Genomic DNA, 17,244 nt, shown 5'->3' with positions numbered 1-17,244 from the left:
CTTGTAAATATGCCCCATTCTGCCGCAGTCCGCTACAGCCAATGCGCCTGCAATGGGTGTTGCTCTGAGCATTCCATTCCAACATCCATTGCTTTTTGACGCTGCCCCAGATTTACAAGGCTGAGGCAGCGCAAAAAACAAATGCCATGGAATACCAGGTATTCTAATGGAGATACGAGGAGAAATTATTAATTTCTCCTTGTTTGTTGCTCTTTCCATGTGTGCTGCATTCAACAGCACACAAGGAACGAGCAAATCTCCAATATTGTTATTATTATCGTCCTGCACATAAACAATCCTCCCTGCAGCTTTTTTTACACCAGCGCTATGGGAAACACAGGGTGTGCCATCGTCTTGTGAATAGGGCGCATACCTGCGTTATCAAAATGTCGGAGCGCGGCGTTGCCAAATTTGGCGCAGCTCTGCGCTCCGACATTTGTTTGTAAATATGCCCCTTCGTGTTTAACCAAAAACGTCTAGCAGATGAACATATTTCTATATTTCAGAATGCCTTTTCCTATTTTAAACCATGTACCACCTCTATGTCTTCCAGCGCTTGCACATACAGCTTCTATGCCATTCAGGCACGGTGGTCCAATGACCTCGATGTGGTTCCAGAAGGAATATTTTATCCTTGAAGCAGAAGTGATTATTTCGCTGATAAGCTCGAAAACACTCTGAATTCAGCACACATTGTTCCGAGGTGAATGGAAGGAATTCTCGCCGGATCCCTATCTTAATCCATTTCTAGAAGGACTTAAACTATTTCCTTTGCATCCTCCCCGCTGAGCAGCTCATTACACATCTCCCATTACGACTAGTTTAGCACAGCAAAGGCGGGTTGTTAATACAGCAGGAAATTAAAGTTAAAGCGTGCCTAAGCATGGTACCTGATTAGCAAAGAACCAGAAAATACAAAGGCATAATTAATGGAAAAACATTTTCTGGTGGCAGTTAAGGTTACAACGAGTGCACAATTTATGGTTTAAAAAAGATAAAATATGACACTTAATTTTAGTTTGTGTTAAAGGAAGCGCGCCATCTTGCCTAGATCTATGACCTTTAGTTATATGTCACAGGTCATGGCCCCCCGTCCATTTTGGAGGTGTGGCTTCCAACAAGGGTCTTGATTGCACTAGTGCTTAATTTGAGCGGGGGTTGCCGGTGGGGAGCACCAGCATGTTTAGGGTCCGGCACTTATTTTTCCTTATCAGACTTTTAATGAGTGCAAGAGAGATAAAAACACACAAAGGGGAATGAGAAAGGAAGAGAAAGAGGGAAAACCCGTCACAAAGGGGGAAAGCAGGAACGTGCACGAGTGAGCTAACTGGGGAGGGTGTGTCTGGTAGTGGATTTAAGAGGCATGAGGTGTATTCAAGACCTTGCAGCTTTGGCATTCGTACCGCCGACATTTATTAGCGCAGAGCTTTGGCACCGCCACGTATTCCTTTACAAGTTAAGCTTTGGTTGAACCTGTCTTCAAACCTATGCATTTCGAAACTTGCAATAACCTCTCCACAACAAAATGCTGAGCAGTGGTGTAGCAAGGGTGTCACTGGCCCTAGTGCAAGCCCACCCTCCCCTCCCCCCTTCAGTGATGGATAGTGAGACAGCCAGAAATTATTTGCAGTGGGGATTTACCACCACTGGGCTCTGGTGCCACTGCACTTGGTGCACTATTTATAGCTATGCCTCTGTTGCCAAGTGATCTCCACATGCACAAAAGTCAGATGCAACCAACGTTTTAGATTTTCATGAAAAGAATATAAGACGGAAAACCAAAATCAGTAAACCAAGCAACATTTTATTCCATCTAAGTTTTTGCAACGTTTGAACCGCCAAATTTTGAGGACATGATTTAATGTACAACCAATGCCCTTTATGAAGAACATGTCCCGAAATGCATATGGGCACAGGGGTAAATTTCTAATTAAAAAGGAATGACGGGAAATAATTTCATGAATGATCCAAGGCAAACGTCTGAATTGATTAGTGTGGCTCAGGAAACACGTCAATACAAATTTGTGCTCTAAGAGTTACTGGCCCACTGAATTGTCAAAACACAGTTTTTAAACCCTGACACCGACCACAACTGTGCAGCAAGTGCTCTTTCCAATGCACCCAATGGCCGTGCCTCAATACCTGCAGGGCAGCCATGTGGCCAAAGGAGGAACTGAGAACAAAACCAGGAGTGCAGTTCCTCTGGGAGAGGGGAGGGTAAGGGAGGGAGGAGAGCGATTAGTCTCTATAGAATACCCTCACACACCTAGCAAGGTGTCATGCTTCATCATAGGGCTGTGCTCCTCGTCGGGCCGGCGCTGCAATGCCCGACGGGCTCCCGCAAAGGGGCTCTTTATCGGAGATCTTTTTAGAGACAGCCGTATGGGTGCGTGGGGGTAGGTGCAACAAGTGTAGTGAGTGATAGTGAAGTGGGTTAAAATAGGTATGGTATTGCCAATCAATGAACCATTTTATTCTGGTGGTATACCAGCCTAAGTAAAATCGGTGACCCCCGAGGGATTATAATGCTCCCCAGGGAAGTAGAAAGGTCGACATGTTTCTTGCTCTATGCCCATACGGGTCGGTGGCAATTCATCAGGACCAGGTGAGAATGTGCTCCAAAATATAAACTCTACTACATAAGTGGTGATTGAAAAATTATAAGTACATCACCAAGCAATTCCATTGGGTCCCTAAGAGGAGTGGACCCGCTGTTGCGGTACCTAAAAGAAAAAAGAAGAAAGAGAAGGACAACACAGACACATGACAATTTCAGCATTTGAATTGGGTGCTGTTTGGCTCCTGTGGGTAACCGTGCATCTAATTTGATTCATCTTAGCCAGTTTAAATGGGTGCTCACACAAAAGTCAGGAGGAGATCGTGCTGCATCGCATAGGTGTTACCAGATACGTAATACTGTGCAACCACCATATGTGCCAAATGCTATGAAATGCTTCATGAAGTGCTATATGGCATGCGATCGCGATATGTGGCCGGGCAAGTTATAGTTAAAGTGCACTGTCGTCCCCAGCTCTATGAGATCATTTGTGAACATAGTAGACAAGGGGGAAGGCCAAAATACGTATAACAACGCTGCCCTCAAAATTAGAGCAGCGAGTGATTTTGAAGCAGATTTAAAAAGCAAGTGCCGATGGCTACGGGGCCCATGTGGGGAGACTCACCCACTGGGGAACAGAAAATGCTGTACGGGTTCGCCTGGAGGCCGTAGAGGGCTCGCCCTGAAAAAGTTGAGGGAGAGCAGTGAGTACCCTACAGACTGCCGTACACTGTTACCGCCCTGGACACGCATTGTACTTACAGAGTTGGGGCGAGCGCACAACCGAGATCCTATCGAGGCTCAGGCTTCCGTAGCAAGCCGTCAGGGGTGTGTGCAAGATAAAGGAAGTGCTCAAACGCACGGGAGCAAACGACTAGACCGCGAACTTGTGCGGCCATCTTGAGACTGACAGCAAACTTTATTGCGCGATCAGTGCGCGGAAGGGACAAAGATCGATAATGTCCCACAGAAGGGGTATGCATGCAAAACAAACGTCACGGAAACACGCGCTGGGAAGTGACTCAGCGGGTTATATATTGCAATAAAAATTGCTAGCAAGTAACTGATGTGGTGACGCGAGGGTAGTGTAAAGCAGCCTCAGAGTCTTAAAAGGCGTAAGGTAGGTAGTTTAAGCCAGTGGGTCTTGCCTAATGAAATCTAAAAAGATACAGGACTATTGTTATTATTTGTGGTGTCATCAGAAAATCACCTCTATATAAGCTGGCAAGACCACGATATTGACTCCATCAGGACATCTCATATATGTGAGGTGAATCATGTATAGTCAAGGGTGGCCCATGGTATATCAGAGTCTTAAAAGGCGAAAGGTCGGTAAATTAAGTCAGTGGGTCTTGCCTAATGAGATCTAGAAAGCTACATGACTATTGGTGTTATTATTGGTGTTATAAGGAAATCACCTTAATGTAAGCTGGTGAGATCATGATATTGGCTCCATCAGGACATCTCATGTATGTGGGGTGAATCATGTATTGTTAAGGGTGGCCCATGGTATATCATCGTTGAGGCCGACAGTATGGCTTGAAATTTTGAAGATCCACTGCTGTTCACATTCCTTGAACATCTGGGAGGAGGAAGGCTGAATTTCCTTACAAGGCCAAGGATCTCCAAAGTGGGTTGCAATATTCTTTTAATCTGTCACAGAGGGTGTTTACATTTTTTATAATACCTGGTCGCACTCTCATACTTTCCATAAACCACTGAAATCTCTTCTTGATCTTTCATATGAAAGATATAGTATGTTGCAGGCATGAAGACTAAAACAGAATATGCAGTGCGAAATTCCTAGAATCTGTTTGATGTAAATTAGATTTTAAAAGTGATTTTGCTCAGAACGTATGGAAACATGCAGAGAAATGATATCTCTCCTGTATTTGTAATGACCTTGATGCAAAAAATAAACTTGCTGCAAATTTAATTTCTGTTGATCACCGTTCTTTGTAGAAAGAAAACAGAACAAAGAAAAGCCTGTAATACTTTTTCTTATTTAACCGGCAGCTGTAATGATGCTCTTTCACCTTGACTTCTGGCAGCAGGCATTATGACATCACAACTCAACTGTAATAGCGTATAACAGTTAACCAGCTGCACCATTTTGTTATTACAGCTGACTAGGGCCGTCACAACTCAACTATAATAAGGAAACAAGACATGGGCTTCTATACAGGGATTGCAGACTCCCATGCATTATTAAAGCAATAATTAAGAATGAGCTCCACAGGACAACCACAAGAAAGAATTATGCTGACGTTAATTGTCAAACTGATGTTTCAGTCGATAACAAGGTCAAATAAGCACATGAACTGTGGATGTCAACAGGGAGTGTCACATAAGATGAGGGACAGTATATCAGTCTTATGTTATGTTATATATAGAAATGTGTCTGGCAAAATATCAATATGTTTTAAAAACTGAAATGTTTTACAACTTAAAAGGGTTTGTGGACAGCGCATTCCTTGAAACTATTGTGCCAAAACCTGGAAGAAAAAGGACACAGTTTGTGTATTCAAAGGATGTGCTCGTGTAAAATGGCATCAAGTGAACAGGTTGAAGAATCACATTGCTGATAATTGATTGCATCCCTGAAGTCATCTGGGGTGCAGCCCCAGAGGATTGTGTTCTTCACTTAAAAGGAACAGGGTCTGATTCTTCGTACACCCATACAGAAACACTCTTTTCTTTGGTTATTCCCCTAGAACACCAGTAATACATTGCATCATTAGCCTGTGCATACAACACACCCTCTCAGTGACTGAATCAGACATGAAAGTGTTGACTTCCAACCAATTTCACTAAGAAACAACACAATTGCATAGCTTCATAGTCATCTTCTGTGGCAGACCTCTGCATTTTTCCTTTTAACATTTAGCTGTCTCTGCAAATAAAACACAGGGAAATAAGGCTCAATTCCCACTGCTTCCCTAGAAGTATTTAAAGGAAAAATCAGTGTTTCAGGCAGTAATAACACTAGCCTTTACTTCATTTTTTTTAAACTGCAGACAAAGTCAGAAATTACAGTACTGTTGATCTAACCGGTCACACAAAGTATCAGCTCACCACTGACATTATAAAAGACATCATGAAAGCTCCCAAGAAATCCTATGTTCCCCATCTGTTTCTTTACAGTCCGAATACCGTCTTCTTTGATAACTATCCAGTCTGGTGGCACTTCAATGTGGAAAGTAGTAAAACAGTCTCCCAATAAAATTATGTTCCTTGAGATTATGCACCGCTTCTAAGCAGCAATGTTTCCTTTCTGTATGTAGTCTAAAAAAGGGTATCTAGTTGTTGATAGTAACAGTAGCACAAAATTGAAGTTGTTCCATCATAAAAATACAAAACACAGGAAAAAGGAAATCCCTCAAACAAAGTCACTTAAGAAATTAAAATAACTTTTTTTACAGACTGCTTGCAGCGTGGACTGAAATTCCGTGTCAAAAATGGGTAAATAGAGAACCGTACCTGATGCGAAACATTGCATCTAAGGGTGTCAGAGTGCCAGATGCACTCACCATTCAACGGAGGAAGATGCAAGAAAAAGCAGGAGGAATGGGGAGCACCTTTCCACTGCCTCCTTTCCACTGCCTCCTTTCCCCTGCCTCCTTTTCACTGCCTCCCTTAGGTACCCGAAGACCTGGGAGAAGTATTGCATCATCATCATTAAGCATCTCAAGAGCAACAGCTTCAGCGTCCAGTTTTTCACTAATATAACTTTAGAGCAGTGGGTAACTGGTGTTCAGAACTGGTGTTTTGATAATGCCATACTTAATACAGTTGGGCCGAAATATTTTTTTTCTCCACAGAATTATATAATCCCTCTTTGTGTTAGAATGAAGTGTATTCCATCCCTTTCCCTGGCCATAACAGGAAGGTGTAACTCAATTGCAAGGAGCAGGGTCAAGAATGATTTGCATATGGCTGGGTCTAAGCTGGGGTGGCATGGTGAGCAAAAGAACAATGGATTTAACCTAGATCTCTTGACTAAGGGTGAATGCATGATTTATTCAGCATTCGGTTCATCATTTGTTTGCGTAGCACTTTTCGCCCTACATGGGACGGGTATGCCCAGACGTGGGTCCATTGCTCACTATGCCACTGGATGAGGGGTAATACCCTGAAAACGGCCATAGGATGCTTGTTTGCGGTCCAGGGAGGACCTGGCTTGGCAGTTTGGGCTGGACTGTTCCCATGAGGAACAGGGTCATAACTGATTTGGATATGACTGGGTCTTAACTGGGGTGGCATGGTGAGCAAAAGAACAATGGATTTAACCCAGATCGCTTGACTGGGGTGAATGCATGATTTATTCAGCATTCCGTCCGTCATTTGTTTGCGTAGCATGTGTTATCCTTAAGCATGGTGACCGTGCTCCTTTCTTTTATTGTGCACGGTGCAGCACTCCTGCATGCGCTATGCCCTGATCAGTGCAGCATGCCAGGCGTTATCCTTAAGCATGGTGACTGCGCACCTTTCTTTTGTTTTACACAGTGCGGCACTCCAGCACACGCTATGCCCTGGTCAGTGTGGCATGGCGTGCCTAATCTTCAAAGCATGGCGACTACACACCTTTCTTTTGTTTTGCACAGGGCAGACCTCCTGCACACGCTATGACTTTCCTGTGGCTACATTAACACCCCCTGCTGATGTGGTTGATGACCTGACCCAGAACTCATAACCCTCCATCCTAGAACAGGTTGTAGCCTCCGCTGCTGCTGTAGCAGCTCACCAGGCTGTCCTCGGGATGCAGCTGCAGTTAGTCGGCTGCATGACAAGCAGCTGCTTTGGGGCAGCAGGGCCAGCCGTAGTTGCAAGTGGTAAGGGTGTGCAAATCCCCGGAACCAATGAGACAAAGGTCTGTAACAGAGGCTTGGCCAGAATAGCCCAGTCGGCAGCCAGGCTATAAACGGTAGCAGGATTCAGCACTGCTGCCGAGCTGAGTGAAGCAGAGACTGCACTGGGAAGAAGACGAGCAGTGACCCGGCATATCTACAAATAGGAACAAAAATTGAAGTAAGGTAGGTGCCTCATTGCTTTGCGGCATCTTGCTCACTGGCCATTCAGTTAGTTGCCACGCTTACTGAAATGATGGTTTCCTCAAACAATATGAATTGTGTGGGGATTAGTCATAGTCACGCCTTCTCTCACCACGTTCAAGGAGGGGAAAAAGCAGTGTCAAAATAGTGTGAGGTGTCTAGGAAAATTAATGCATACTCTGCCCTTCAGCCGTCGTTGACTGGTAGAGAATCAGATTTTACAGAGAAGGGACCAGCCAAGGCAGCTAGAGGGGGACGTGTACATGTTATCTCTCACCAGAAGGCTGCATCAAATGCACGATATTTGAATGTGGGTAAGTCCAACGGGGTTCTAAACACTAACGGTTAATAACTGCAGTGGTGCGTTAATGCCACCGACGCACCTGCGGGCGGCTGTTCTTAACCGCTAGGTGTGAGTGGCGATAATGCATTCCTGCTGCACACCTGCTTCTAGTTCCATATTTGTGGCTACCAGTACACTTGAATTCCAGTGATGCATTACTGTTCCAGACACTCCAGCGTGTGGTTTTATTAACAAGCAGGTACGAGAGCTTGCATCATATTCCTGCCACACACCTATGTGTAACTCCGTGTGTGTGGCTGTTGGCAGAATTGCACTGATGCGTTATTGCAGTGGAAACCCCGGGTGGTGTTTCTCCATCACAATGCTGAGTATTAGGAATTATGACTACAAAACTGCAGAAGACAACCCATTTCTACACTGCACTTCTACAAACCCTATCATCTCTCTCACACACACACACACACACACACTGCACCTCTCATCTCTCCCTCAAACTGCCACTACCTCTTTCATCTCACAATTACACTGCCCCCTCACATCCATCCCTCACACTGCCTGTCTCCTCTCTTAACTACCTGCTCACATGTGCTACCTTCATGTATATCCTCGTACTGATACAGGTCCACCTCTCACGTCCCCCACTGGTGCCCCTCTCACTACTTACTTTTTTTCTCTCTCTTTCACACCACTCTCTCGCCCCCTTATGCACTGACCCAGCATTTCTCATATTGGTTCACTTCAGGTCTTTCAGCACTGTTTCTTTACCATATCTATTCAAAAATTCCAGACCTTGAACACACACTCTCCTCTTCTTTTGGTGTCTTCTGCGTACACAAGCACAGCCTCTTTATGCCACTATAACCTTCTCTCCTGTTCTTCCTCTCTTTCTCACATGCTGTTTCTGCTACTCTGTCTGGAGTTCATTCCCCACTTCATGCACAAACTACCTATCCCTTTCAATCTTTCTTTCCATCTATTCTATACTATTCTTACCCCTATCTATTCACCAGACCACATAATTCCACTACACGAATACACTACACACCACACAATTCAACCCCACACAATTTACACAACAATTCCAAATCTAACCACTTAATTCCACTACAAACAACATACATCCACTCCAATGCAAACAAAAAAATATAAGTAAAAATATTGTCATTTGCAACACCAAAAGCTCTAACTTGTTGTTCCTTGTAACAGGAATAGTTTCTGGCTGATGCAAAGCTCCACAAAAGTTGTCCTTCTCAGTTAAAAAAAGTGTGACTTCAATTTGCAGAGTTGCAAATCATTTCACATCCGAACTTCATACTCCTCCAATTAGAATGTGTAGATATCCTACTGCAACATTAAATCAATTTAACCCTATATATAACGAGGTAGTCATACTCTTTATCTGGCAAGATTGGATTCCTAGCACCAGGAACTGTATAAAGGAGTAAATCAAATATCTTGTTCCTCGCTACCTAAATCCCAAAAAGCCATTATGCCAATATGATCAATGAAAAGAGAAAAGGAACACAGGCAGCCCTTGTTTTCAGAAGTAGCTGCACAAAATTCTATAAGTGATTACTTAATTACAGTAAATAGGTAATTACAGTGAATCTGATTACCTTTTCTAAGGCTTTGATTTGCCCCAACTTTTTACTGATCGTTGTGCAAACACCTATGTCCCCAGGGATCACATTCTAGGGTATGCAGAGTGTATTACACCAAGCAATTATCGATGTACTTAACTCATCCAACCCCCCCCTTAAAATAATGCAGGCCAAACCTGATGGAACCTACCTGTGGTTAGAGTAAATTGTAATGAATTACTTGACTCCAAAACAACAAAAATCAAATTAGTAGAACCGGCAATGAGAGGAGAATGCGCCCAAAACAATGTGGCTCGTTTAGCCCAACCGCCATCGTGTAGTGATAAGGCAGGTACAATGACATATTACTGAATTCATGTCAGGCCTTTGCACACCTGAGATTCTTTTCGTGTGAGGGGGAAGTGGTGTTTGTGTGTTGCCGGTCAGATACTCTACAACCTCCAGTGGGACCAACCTTTTGGAGGAAATTGATAATGATGATATCAAAAAGATAAATGCAAACTTCCTTTCAAGGTTTAGGTCTCCTTTGGTCAAAAAAGAAAGGACTCAAGGGAGTCAACAAAAGAAAATAATAGAAATAAACCCGTGTGCGAGTGCTCCATTAATGCTCCATTTCTGGTACAACTAGGTCCGGGTGAGATTTATGTAATTCCAACGTTATCTTGCGTAATTTCCAGCATTTAACATTACGTAAAATGCCCAAAATTACACCATTATGTCACATCGCCTAATTTTCCATGTGTTCTGGGACGAATCTTATTGCAGGAGCATGGGAACAACTTGATTGAACAGAACTTCAGCAGCTGCTGGCCATGTTATGTGTGATGAAGCGCAGTTTTTTGTGCACAAAATGCATCCTCCTGTACATAATTGACATGTGAACTCATCTCATACTAACAACTAACACTAAATGCCAGATTTGTGGTTCAAATAATTTCACCAAAATGTTACTGTTGGAAATGGCCCTTGTTGCAGGGTTATCCCAAAATGTTTTGCTTCTTCCTCCTTTGTTTTTCCTGACCTGTGGTTGTTGGCTATAGAACTCTGTGCACTTTACCACTGCTGATCAGTGCTAAAGTGCATATGCTCGCTGTGTAAATTGTAATTATGATTGGTTATCCATGATTGGCATATTTGTTTCATCAGTAGGTCCCTAGTAAAGTGCACAGAGTGTGCCAGGGCTGGTGATTCAAATGCTACTAGTGGGCATGCAGCACTGATTGTGCCACCCACCGGAGTAGCCCTTAGATGGTGTCTCAGGCCTGCCACCGCAGTGCCTGTGCGCAGTTTGTTAACTGCCATGTTGACCTGGCCAGTGTCCACACTTGCCAGGCCTGTCCCTTCCCTTTTTCTTACACATAGGACACCCCTATGGTAGGCCCAAGGTACCCCACTGGGCAGGGTGTAGTGTATGTGAAAGGTAGGACATGTACTACTCTGGGTAACATGTCATAATAGTGAAATACTGCCAACTTCGCTTTTTACTATTGAACGGCTATCTTGCATCATAGGACAGAATCGGGAATGCTCTGTAACATGTTTACCTACATATCTTTCCATAGAAGCAAGATAGAAATTTGGAATCTGGTATCCCTAAACTCAGAATTTAATAACACATCTTTTAGGGAGGATGGTTTTTAAATTCAGTGTTTGGAAATAGCACTTTTAGAAAGTGTCTATTTTCTTGTTCAACCTTTCTGTGTGCCTCTGCCTGTTTGTGAATTGACTGTCTGGTTTGTGAGTGACAGGGGCTGGGGTGGCTCCAGGAGGCAAGGTGAGTCGGCACTAGGCTGAATAGACATATCTGCATTTGAAGTGGTGGGAGGGGTAGCACCTGGGCCTGAATAGGGCTGTGCCTGCCTTCCACAATGCTGACTCCACCCCCTGCGGTGTGTCTGATGGCCCTGGCCCACACTCACAAAGGAAGAAGATGTGGACTGGCAGAGTGCACCCAGAACTGGTTTGGACTGGGTCTAGGACCCCTCACAGATGAAGAACAAAGACTTTGGGGGTATACATATCAGAGCTGAAACCCCTGTTAGCCAGACTGCTACTTTGTGATCAAGAGGAATCCCTGCCAAAGAAGATCAGCTGAAAAGACTGAGGAGAAGTACTGCCCTTGCTGTGTGTCTGGGGTTGGCCTGCAGTTTGCTGTTTCTACTAAGGAGAGATCTAAAGGAATTTGCTGTGTGCTGTGTCCCCTGCTTGAAGAAGGACTTTGCTGTGTGCTGTGTCCATCTGAATAAAAGTCTCCAAGGGCCTGAGAAGAGCTGGCCTCCTGTTTCTGAAGTCCCAGGCACAAAAGGACTTCACCCCAACTCCCTGAACTTCCTTGCTGGGAGTTCCAGTCTGCCAGAAGGGCTTGTAACTGTGTGTGAGGCCATTTTGCTGTTGGGAGCTGGAAGCATGTCGCAGGGCCTGTTGCGGCTCAGAAAATCACCGAATTCGCCGCATGGCCGGCGGGCGTGCACGCCTCACCTCTACATTGTCTCATTGCAACAACGACTCCATTTTGTTGCATCGCAGGGTATCATCGCAATGCATCAAGGCGCCATCTTGTCGCATCGGAACCGGAGCGCAGGAAGAACCGGCGCGTCGCCTTCTCTGTGCCCCTTTTGGTTGTTTTGCGTTACGCATCCCAGGTACTTTGAGACTGAGTGTCGCATTTGATCATCTACAAGTTTATTTTTGCAACAACCTTTTTAAAGACATTCTCCTGAGTTTTTTTATGTTGGATTTGTTTCGTTTTGGTCTTGTTTAGTTTAGATAAAGATATTTTATTTTTCTAAACTGGTGTGGTGGTGTCCATTTGTGGTGTTTTCACTGTGTTACTGTGAGTGTTGGAACCAATACTTTACACATTGCCTTTGGGATAAGCCTGTCTGCTCATGCCAAGCTACCAAGGGGGTGGGAAGGGGTTATCTAAAGTGTGTATCCCCCTTACCATGACTAGAAGCAAGGGTCCCTCTTCAGTCAAAGGTACCTACCTCTGCCAACTAGAGACCCCCATTTCCAACAGTTACTTAAATAATCAAAGGGAAAGTATGTCATTTTTGCACACCCCTTGTTAAAACAATTGACTTATTGAAAACATCATCGTTAAATAATGAATGTAGTTTGTGTCATCTTCAGTTTAACGTTTTACTGTGCACCACACATTTTATATTTTATGGCTTAATAAAAATCTGAAAACATCATAATTTATTTTTATTGAGTGGTTGCTTTGCCTGCACATCAAAGGTGAGCTATGCACAACCACCATGCATCATTTTATGTAACACACACAGTCGGTTTACAAAAGTGATGCAAAGCATACAGCAAAAATGTTTACAGTGATTACTTAGTTTGTACTTGGCAATTTCATAAAGCAGTAAGTTAATACTTTAACTTTGCTAAGGCACATATTTTGGCATTCATCACACCAAATAAAATCTAACACCACCAAGTTTGGAATTTAATGACTGTGATAAATAGCACCTGTTATATGTTTTGCCTTAAAAATGGAGGAAAACAGGAAGATTTTTGTTTGTTCCCATAATTACTGAGCATTTACCCCCAGGTAGTGCACTGCAGAAAGACATCTAAGATGGAGATCTCACCACCAACTTCTAGACTATCTATAAAAATAAAAGTTCCTAGGAGTTCAAGTAGGGAAGTGTGATTCCAAAATCAAGCACGTGGGAGTGCCCCTTTAAGACCCAGCATTACCAAGAAACGTCTGAAAACCACCCCAAATACAAAGGTATTGAGCAGCAAATTTACAAAATAATTGAATAGCTGTTGATAATATGCTACTGTTAGACTGCATGGCAGAACACAATGGATCCAATATCTTCAGCAAGCCCGCACTTCACTAATTATTTGTGCAAGTCATTATGTAAACAAAGCCTGCAGGGTGACTTCTTCATTAAGAATTCCACCATTATCACCAAGCAGTAGTGCAATAAATTCGCGTCAAAAGAAGAAAAAAAAGTACATTTTCCTGCACTATTCTCTGGCACATCATCTCTCAAGCCACATCCTTCCCCATGGCAACAGACGATGATGTCACTGGCGAGGCTAATTCATCAGCTCTTCATTTGCATGAGACGGATGCACACGTATCCTAGACAAAGAACGCCGCGTTTACGATCAAAACGACACGCGTACAAAGGAACCTTTAAGCTACCATGTTCTAGAAACCCATTCTGTCGAGCATGAAGCGCTCACACGGTGCTAAACACGCATTTCTCAGATCTAATGACGGAATTTCTGTCACCAGATACCAACTGGGCTGAGAATCACTCTCTCTCCCTGTCTCGAAAGCTCCGGTCGTGTTCTCGCAGGGGAAAAAAATGTCTGTCATTTTCCCATAGTAGCTGATCAAGCCTGCCAGTGAGAAATGCCCTGCGCATGCAACTTGTAATATGCATTTACGGTTTATTTCTGCCACAGACTGACTGCTGAAGTGTGAAGGGAATTCATTAAAAATCCCTCGCTGCGAGTCGCACAAGGAGAGGAAGGGAAGCTTAATGAAGAAAGCCGTTAGCCCCAAGTTACATCCATTTTCGGACAACGCCTTTCCCGCCTCTCACTGGCCAATTATGATCGGCATTATGTTGGAGTTACTAATCTTAAACTGGCCACGCTGGGCAGTTCCAGTGTTTAACAATTGTGTTTTATGCATCCTAATGTTAGTAGGGCATGAGAAAGGGAAACAAGACAAACACGCGACACGACACTACTGAATGAGCTGTAATCATTACCTCAGTCGTAAAACCAGGTTCAACGCAGATGAACCCTCGCAGTTCTGACCCTCGGTTGGTTGTGTCTGTAAAGAAACACATGTAACACGTTCAGTTTCAAAGGCACTGTAGCAAAATAAAGCACACTAAAACGGAATTCGGTGCAATTCCACAAAAACAAGTCAACAGATACCTAGTACATGTTGTTTTTTACGGTAATTACTAGCAGTCTTGTTAGGAAGGTGGTCAGGGAGATGGGGGAACCAAAATTATGCTAGACTTTTTGGCACATCCTTCCTATTGCTGTTCTAAGTGATTTGAACATAACTCAATTTTGTTTGGCGATCATCATTTGAATTAATTCTGTACTCGACTAGTGTCAGGGCACAAGTACCAAAAAACAGAAGTGGTTGGACTAACTATGTTAGGCAGTATGCAAGTGACATCATGGTGCGTGACATCCCAGCACGTGACTTCACGGTGCGTGAAATCACACGTGGCATTACAAGAAGTGGCATGTCAACCCATGACCTCACAGGAAGTGACATCACAAAATAGGACATCAGATCTTAAGACCTAACACTATGTTTAGCAGGTCTATCATGAGTATATTTGAGCACATTACAATATTTAACAAATTAGATTTTGTCTTGGAGTTGTGACAAGAAAGTGACACAACCCCGACTCAAAATCTGGGTCACAACATGTAAATTTGTTTTTAAAAACTCAGCCACAATGAAATTGGCAACAAGGAGAAACGTGGCAGTCATCTGTTAGACTTAGCATCCTTAGGGTGGTCTTCCCCCACACTTTCTGCTTTTTATCTCCACTTTTTGATGTGTCTTTTTTGTTGCCTTAGGACTCTGAGCACTTACCCACTGCTAATCAGTGCTAAAGTGCATGTGCTTCTTCTCTAAACATGTGTGAAACTGGTGTATACCTAGTTGACATATTTAAGTTACTGTAAGTCCCTTGTAAAGTGGTATACCATGTTCCCAGGGCCTGTAAGTTAAATGCTGGCTTACTAAACATAATCATTTCAACCCTGCAAGTATAAATGATAAAATAATGGCGCAAAGCGTGGGTTGGGTGGACCGGTTACAAAAAAATAAATAGTCGAGGACTGTATTGTGCTGAATCTGTAAGAAACTTGCTGAGATCGCAGAAGACATTTGGACAAATTAACACAAACATATGGTCTCTCCCAATAGGATATTTCCATAAACCCAACGCATCAGATGCCCAATTGAGATCTTATAATCAATGTCATTTTTCATCACAGCTTGCACTGAGTAACAGGTTTTCTGCTTTAAGTAATATTAATGAGTTAGATTAACTGGGGCCTAAGACAGTCCCATTACTTGAACCACAAAATGAACTGTCTCAGCTTGTTATCATTTCTTACTCTGATCTAGATAATGCTGAGACACTCTCTGGTGCTCTTCAGGTTGGGTTCCTGCCAACACTGACCTCACCCTGCATGGGGGCACAATCAACGAATTTACAGGGGGCTCATTACCTGACAATAATATCTTGGAACAATGCCGGCCTAAAGGGCAAACAGCCTCAAATGGACTGGTGGGCTTTCATTGACAAGGCTGATATTATCATGTTTCAATAGACTTTGGACTTAACGGCTTCTGATAGGCATGGTTTTAAAAGCCTTTTCAACCCACCACAGAAGACTCTCCCCGACAGAGCTTCGAAGGGCCTTACAATATGGGTCAGCATTATGTTAGGGTGCCAGGTGAAACATCTAAGCATTAACTCTAAGGACATCTTGGGGCTGCAACTTGGCCCGTGGGAAGGCAAATATACATTTTTGTATTATGTATACAATAGGAAAACTCCAGCAGCCATAGACTTGGAGGTTCTAATCAACCTGAGAGAATGCCTACCTGTTCCTAGTAGATATACCGCTATTATAATTGGGGGCGATATAGCTAGCGATGAAGATGGCCATCATGACATTCCCCAGCAGCAAGAAGGTTGTATCCCTGCCACCCCCAAGGTTGCTTTACAATTGATAGATCTTTCCCTCTCACGTCAGTTTAGAACTTGTAACAGCCATACCCCTTCGGACCTAGAGAGGCAGTCTACATTTAGAAGGGGACTCTATAGAAGCAACATTGACTGCTTTCTCTTAGACCTCTGCTCGTGGCCTGCGTGGATTGATATGAGGATCGGAACAAATATGAAAGCAACAACTTTCCCCTGTTTTTAACTCGAGGGCAGCATTGTTCCAGCAGATTTGGCTAAAGATCTGCCCAAAGGTGCCTTAGCTACACCAGCAATAGGAGAAAAGTCAGATGGAATAATATTGCTTCTAATCCTGATGTTCTAAGCTAAATATGTATCTGTTTAGAGCCCTTTTTGGCATCAAGGAGTGATCACAGTCTTACTCTCCTGGACATAACAGAGCCCCACGGCGATTGTTTCACCGCACTCAGGAGTATTTGTTTTACCAAGACTATAGCACATGCCAACCATAGGCATTATAATAATCACTCTTGGTATAATAAAGAGTGTAGAGAGGCTAGAACCTACCTGGTTAGATCTATCAAAAATGGCCAACAACCCATAATCGAGGAAGCAAGTATCAGGTACAAAGCAACCCTTAAAAATGCCAAGAGGAGCCTGGGATTTCCTAATATGGGGGGATGCCTTAGAAGCCATTCAAACAAAAAATCAAGCCATGTTCTGACACATACTTAGCCATGAATGCAAGTCGGATATAATGAGACCCGAGGCTAACATCCTACCTATTAACTGGGTGGCCCATTTTCATTTTCTTTATGGCAAGGGCAAGCTATCCAATACCGAGCGGAATCTGCCTTCTCAGGAGCTGCTGTTTGAGGACCAATCTAGCATGGGTTGAAATTCTCCCAGGCCCTGGCAAGAGTTCCCAAATGATAAATTGGTATTTACCCTGGCAGAGATACAAGGCTATCTCTGAATTGAAAGTTGAAAAGGCCCCTGGGACAGACAAGATTCTAAAGGTTTGCTT

At 43.5% G+C, this 17,244-nt stretch overlaps 1 protein-coding gene across 1 annotated transcript in view; it reads right to left on the bottom strand.

Annotated features, from left to right (window-relative positions):
- The window catches only part of STK39 (serine/threonine kinase 39), a 1,405,344-nt gene that overhangs the window by 331,499 nt on the left and 1,056,601 nt on the right, over positions 1 to 17,244 (bottom strand). The window contains exon 14 of the mRNA XM_085645380.1: positions 14,259 to 14,323. Within this exon, the coding sequence (XP_085501506.1) occupies positions 14,259 to 14,323 (65 nt within the window). The remainder of the gene's footprint in view (positions 1 to 14,258; positions 14,324 to 17,244) is intronic.

The sequence above is a fragment of the Triturus cristatus genome, chromosome 3_1, assembly GCF_964204655.1.
Source record: "Triturus cristatus chromosome 3_1, aTriCri1.1, whole genome shotgun sequence".
NCBI lineage: Eukaryota > Metazoa > Chordata > Amphibia > Caudata > Salamandridae > Triturus > Triturus cristatus.
This window is presented reverse-complemented; position numbering and strand designations above follow the sequence as displayed.